At 57.4% G+C, this 6,523-nt stretch overlaps 1 protein-coding gene across 1 annotated transcript in view; it reads left to right on the plus strand.

The window, feature by feature from the left end:
- Positions 1–6,523, plus strand: part of ELL (elongation factor for RNA polymerase II) — a 92,309-nt gene that overhangs the window by 80,504 nt on the left and 5,282 nt on the right. The window contains exons 2-4 of the mRNA XM_026457021.1: positions 2,477–2,528; positions 2,851–3,005; positions 3,578–4,076. Coding sequence (XP_026312806.1) covers positions 2,477–2,528; positions 2,851–3,005; positions 3,578–4,076 — 706 coding nt within the window. The remainder of the gene's footprint in view (positions 1–2,476; positions 2,529–2,850; positions 3,006–3,577; positions 4,077–6,523) is intronic.

Below are 6,523 nucleotides of genomic sequence, written 5' to 3' on the forward strand. Positions count from 1 at the left end.
GGCGCCTGTAGTCCCAGCTACTCAGGAGGCTGAGGCAGGAGAATGGCGGGAACCCGGGAGACGGAGCTTGCAGTGAGCTGAGATAGCGCCACTGCACTCTAGCCTGGTGGACAGAGCGAGACTCCGTCTCAAAAAAAAAAACAGGTTTATTCAGATACAGTTCATGTAACACAAGTCACCCATTTAAAGTGAGCAGCTCAGTGACATTTTGTACATTCATTATGTTGTGCAGCCACCACCTCTGTCTAGTTCCAGAAAATTTTCATTTCCCCAAAAGGAAACTCTGTCCCCATCAGGAGTCACTCCCCATTCCCTCCCACACTCCCAGCCCCTGGTAACTACTAATCTGCTTTCTGTCTCTACTGATTTGCCTGTTGTAGACATTTCAGATCAATGGAATTATACACTATGTGGCTGACATGTAATCTGTGGAAACTTGTAGCTGTGAGGAATGTTGAACCAGGACCTGGCGTGGTGGCTCATGCCTATAATCTCAGCACTTTGGGAGGCTTAGGCGGGAGGATCACTTGAGCACAAGAGTTCTAGACAAGCCTGGGCAACAGAGTGAGACCCTCATCTCTACAAAAAAATGAAAAAATTAGGCATGGTGTTGTGCTCTTGTGATCCCAGCTACTCTAGAGGCTGAGGTGGGAGGATCACTTGAGCACAGGAGAAGATGCAGGCTGCAGTGAGCTGTGACTGTGATTAGAAGCTGAGCCACTGCGCCCGACCTATTTTCTGTTTTTTCATTCCAGTCATCACTGGGTGTGTGAAGTGGTATCTCGTTTGTTTTTTGTTTGGTGGGTTTGTTTGTTCATTATTGCTCCTTGCAGGGCAGGGCTAATGCATAGGTAGTGTGCCCAGAGTAGCCAGTGTCTCGTTTTGATTTGCATTTCCCTGATGACACATGGCATTGAGCATCTTGTTACGTGCTTTTGGCCAATTTGTATAGCTTCTTTGAAGAAACGTGTATTCAGAGTTTTGTTTTCCCAAGGATACTGAAACTGGCATTTTTATGTATTTATTTTTTTTTTTTTTTTGCTTTTTTTTTTTTTGAGACGGAGTCTAGCTGTCGCCCAGGCTGGAATGCAGTGGCCAGATCTCAGCTCACTGCAAGCTCCGCCTCCCAGGTTTATGCCATTCTCCTGCCTCAGCCTCCCGAGTAGCTGGGACTACAGGTGCCCGCCACCTCACCCGGCTAGTTTTTTTGTATTTTTTTTTTAGTAGAGACAGGGTTTCACCGTGTTAGCCAAGATGGTCTCGATCTCCTGACCTTGTGATCTGCCCGTCTCGGCCTCCCAAAGTGCTGGGATTACAGGCTTGAGCCACCGCGCCCGGCCTGTTTTTTGTTTTTTATGTATTTATTTTGTTTTTGAGACGGAGTCTCAATCTTATTGCCCAGGCATGATCTCTGCTCACTGCACCCTCCGCCTCCGGGTTCAAGTGATTCTCCTGCCTCAGCCTCCTGAGTAGTTGAAGTTACAAGTGCCCACCACCACACCCAGCTAATTTTTTTGTATGTTTAGGAGAAACGGGGTTTCACCATGTTGGCCAGACTGGTCCCAAACTCAGGTGATCCGCCCGCCTTGGCGGATCTAATGCTGGGATTACAGGCGTGAGCCACGGCGCCCAGCCTGTTATTTATTTGTTAATGTTTTCATCTCCCTGTGGAGTCTCTTTTCAAATGTATTTTCCTGTTCCTCTGTTTTGAGGTCTGACATTTGTTGCCTGGAAGCTGCAGTGCAGCCCTTAGGGACACTCTGCACAGCTTGGGGCCTCTGAATCCCGATGTGCCCTAGTTCTGGGCCCTGTTTCTTCTCCTGAGGCCACACATCTGACCATCCTGTTATCCAGCTGTGGCCCAGGTAGCTTCCCAACTGCCTGGAGGAGTGGCCCGAGCCTCTTTGCTGCCTGACAGCCCTGGGCTCACTGCCCTGCAGCCCCACCAGCAGTGATGACCTGGAGTAGAGCTGTGGGGGATGGCCCCGCAGCAACCTGTTGTCCCCTGAGGTCGTGGTGCCTCTTGCTCTGGGCCCTAGACTCATGCTTCTGCTCCGCTTCCGGGTGTCTTCACTCCTTTTGTCTCTGCCTTGCCTGTTCAGCAGACGCAAATGCCTGTCCTCAGTTTTCTGTCTTTAACTGGCGGTTCTGTTTATATCCACATGGCTCTCCTCTCAGGCCACCAGGGAATTGACACCTGCAGTGGTCTGTAGCTGAGCCCATTCATTAGGGAGATGGGCTCTGGGTGTCACTGGCTGGCAGAATGGCCATGGCCCTGGACTTCAGTCTCCCTGCGGGGCCTGGAGCGGCACTAGGCTCCCCTGAGATGCACAACCCCTGGGAGTTGAACAGTTGGGTCAGAGAGGATACCCATAAGCTGCAGGGTTGCTGGCGGGGGTGGAGGGTTCCACTTGCCCAGATCACATGGAGTGGGAGAAGGAGCATGCACTGGGGTGTTTCTTCCCTTCTTCCCCAGCTGCATCACCTGGTCATGCTGGTGGCCGCTCTGCCGCCCTCCAGATCCTGCTGTGACCTGGGCTTCCAGGAAGGCTGTCTCATCCTAGGCCAGGGCCCTCCGTTCTCTTCTGCATTTTGGACAGTTTCTGCAGTGAGCGTTCTGAACAGGATGAACAGCTATCTTTAAAAGCAGGGTCCAGCACCCTAGTGTGTGTCCCTGGTCTCTCTGGTAGCAGGCACCTGCACAAAGTGACCCTCCTCTGGGCTCAGGGGGAGAGCGAGTGGGGAAGTCCTCCTTTGGGTGAAGCTGGGGGCAGGATGGGCTCAGGCCCAGGCTCCTGTGACCCCTTGGCCCTGCCCTGGATTTGGGAGCAGGAGGGTCCCTTCCTTGAGGCATCTCCACCGGGCCCCCATTTAGATACAGGCCTGGAGTCCTGCCTCTCCTTTGCAGGAAGCTGTGCCAGCCACAGAGCACCAGCAGCCTCCTTGGAGACCCTGCTGCCTCCAGCCCCCCAGGCGAGCTTGGGCGCTCGGCTTCACCCCCACAGGTAAATGGGGCAGGCCTGGGGTGACTGTCCCGAGCACCTGCAGGGCACCCTGTGTTGCGTCAGTAACCCTTGTCACCTTCCTCACCAGCTCCTTGGAGCATGAGTTGCTCCGAGTTGAGCCGTCTCCCTCCGCCCAGGGACCAAGGGGGAAGCTGTCGGGTTGGGGTTGGGGGCAGATTCCTGCCATTGTGGTTGCAGCACCCCATTGTCACAGTGCGGAACCTGGGACGGGGGCAGCTCCCTGATGTGGGGTTGCCCCCGGACCTCCTGCTCCTGTGTCACAGCTATCGCTGGGGAAGCATGCTGAGCACAGCAGCGCTTTAGACCAGTCCCCAGGGGTGGCCCGCTCACACACTGGGCCCTGCCCTGCCCCTGCATCTATCCCAGCAGGCTGATGGGCCCCAGCTGAGGCCACCCTGAGCAGTACCTGGGACCTGACTTGGTGCCCGGGCGCCCCCGTGTGGCCAGTGTGGGCCTTGCAGGCACTGGGTTTTCTGGCTGGGCCAGGGGATTGCCTGTTGCTGCCCAGCTGCTCTGTGCTCCCCTCCAAAATGGTCTCTGTTCCTCTCCAGAAACGGCCACAGCCTCCTGATTTCATCGACCCCCTAGCCAACAAGAAACCCCGGATATCGCACTTCACTCAGAGAGCTCAACCTGCCATCAATGGGAAGCTGGGCGTGCCCGATGGCCGTGAGGCTTTGCTGCCCACCCCAGGCCCGCCAGCCAGCACGGACACCCTCAGCTCCAGCACTCACCTGCCCCCGCGGCTGGAGCCCCCAAGGGTCCACGACCCTCTGTCCGATGTCAGCAATGACCTGGGCCACAGCGGCCGGGACTGTGAGCACGGAGAGGTGGCTGCCCCAGCCCCTACTGCGCGCCTCGGCCTGCCCCTGCTGACGGACTGTGCCCAGCCCAGCAGGCCCCACAGCAGCCCCTCGCGCAGCAAGCCCAAGAAGAAGTCCAAGAAGCACAAAGACAAGGAGAGGGCGTCTGAGGACAGGCCTCGGGCCCAGCCTCCAGACTGTGCACCTGCCACCCATGCCACCCTCGGAGCCCCAGCAGACGCCCCAGGTAGGTGCCCAGGCAGGAGGGCGCTGCTGCGACTCCAAGTACTGGCCCCACACCCGTCTCACCCTCATGGGGTGTTGAGGGGGCTCACGCTGTAGAAGCTGGGAGAGGGAGCCCTGTTGCCCCAGGCCCTGTCAGATTCGCCCTGTGTGCCTGGCACCTGGCACCCTATGTTCCTGCATCTGGTCCTCTCCCTGCCCATCTGGAGTGCCTGGTGTCACTTGTAGTCAATGTGCCAGGCCAACACTGGGCACCAGCGGCCCAGAGCCTTGTGGGGAACTGAGGCCACAGAAGGGGCTAACATGTGGAGAGGAATGGGGCCCAGGCCCCAGCTCTGACTGCAGGGAAGCCCCAGGAACCAGGGCCATGCTGAGGTCTGCTGGGGTTCAGGGAAGGCAGTAGGGGCCCAGGCAAGCCAGCCCTGTTCAGGGAGAGGCAGCGCAGGTGCGGATAGGCAGATCCTGGTGGGAGAGGGATAGCACCTGGACCTCCGTAGGCCCCGTGCGACTGTTGTGGAGTGTAGGTTTCTGCTGTGGGGACAGGGCCTGGCAGGCTGGAGTTGGGGAGCCAGGAGACCTGGGCAGCTCCGAGCCCACAGCCCAGGCACCTGAACCGAGCAGCAGCAGCACCCGCCCAGCATCATGGCCATGAGCCTGTACAGCTGTTCGTTTACAGGAACCAGCAGAAGCAGCGGCCAGCGTGCAGTGGCTGTTCCACCGCCATGTGTGGCAGGGGCTGCAGTGGTCCCATGTGGTGATGGCGGCCAGTTGCAGAGAACCACCTCGCTCTCAGCGCTGGCTGGCCCAGGGCGGCCCAGGTGGTGTCACCTGTTGTGCTTTTGGGTTGTGTCTCTGGGGAGGAGGCTGAGTTAGGGGCATTCCTGGGATGAGGATGGGAGCTCCTCTTCCATTATAGCTTTGCGTTGCTCAGAGGGCCATGCCCCGTCCCCTGCTGTGGCTGGAGAGCAGGTCCTCACAACTGTGGCTGGGTCTTACTGGATAGGAAGGAGGACTTTTGGGTTGGGTCAGCCCTGCCTCGAGCTGGGCTTCCTACCTCCCGTGGGACTGCATGTGGAGGCCAAAGGGGAGAAGGTGGCCTCACTCCCTGGGCAGCCTCTCTGACCAGGGCCATGCTTAGGACAGGACTCCTGATTCCCAGGACACACCCACACCCCACAGCCAGACCTGGGCCAGGATCTGTCTCAAATGGCCCAGGTCCAGGGTCCACAGACCACTCTGGGCTGTGTCCCTTCCTTGGATGCCCAGTGCCTAGGTGCCAAGACAGGCCTGGGGACTCAAGGTGGTTTCCTATCTGGCCTGGTGCATGTCAGCCCCTAGGCAGCTCATCCCCGGCCCAGGAGCTGTCATCTCTACCACAGGTGAGAAAGTGTAAACCCGGGGTAGATGTCCCAAGCACCAAGAAAAGGACAGTAGAGTCACCAGAAGCTGAGCCAGGTGCTGGTAGTCCATGTTACCCAGGGTCCCGAAGGTGGTACATGTGCCTGTGCCCCTGCCCGGGACAAGCAAGTAGAGAGATGTGGGCTGTGAAGGGACAGATAGGGAGAGGAGCTGCTGTGGGGGTGTTCCCCAGGGCCCCAAAGCAGGGACCAGCTTGGCCGGCCCCACACAGCCAGAGCTGAGCGGGAGTGGGGGCCGCTGAGGTTTGCCAAGGGCTGGACTTTGAAGGGCCCACTGGTACCAGGTTGAGCTGACCCTGAGCCTTGATTTCCCCATTTGTCATCCTAGCTGGTGAAGATCTTGGGGCCTGTCAAATGCAGTGATGTTGACCATCCTGACACATGGCAGTTACCTGTCCTAGAATACCCACAGAGGCCGCTCTGGCGGGAGCATGGGCTTGGCTTTGCCAGCTGTGCCTTGCCTGTCGCTTCCTTCTGGCCCGGACCAGGGTCAGATTCATTCAATACATGCCCAGTGGGTTGCAGCCCTGGGAAGGCCACAGCCTTTTAAAGACAACCCAGGTGGGGGTGGTGGCGATATTGAAGGCAGTGCCTGACCCAAAGTTGGGACTGTTAAAAACTTCGTGGGGAGTGAGCTTTGTCTACTTTTGGGAATTTGGCAGCAGAGAAGCTGCTGTGGTCAGCCCAGGTGTTACACTGAGAGAGAGGGCTCAGCAAACTGGAGATCGCAGACTCCTGCTCTCTCAGGGGATAGTGCAGAGGGCCCCTGAAAATGTGCACGAGGGCCAGGCACGTGGCTCCGCCTATAATCCCAGCATGTTGAGAGGCCAAGTCAAGAGGATCACTTAAGTCCAGGAGTTCAAGACCAGCCTGGGCAATATAGGAGAGCCTCCTCATCTCTACTAAAAAGTGAAAAAAAAAAAAAAAATTCACCAGCTGTGGTGGTTCACACCTATAATCCCAGTGCTTTGGAAGGCCAATTCAGGAGGACTGCTTGAGGTCAGGAGTTTGAGACCAGCCTGGGCAACACAGT

Source organism: Piliocolobus tephrosceles, chromosome 21 (genome assembly GCF_002776525.5).
Source record: "Piliocolobus tephrosceles isolate RC106 chromosome 21, ASM277652v3, whole genome shotgun sequence".
Taxonomy (NCBI): Eukaryota; Metazoa; Chordata; class Mammalia; order Primates; family Cercopithecidae; genus Piliocolobus; species Piliocolobus tephrosceles.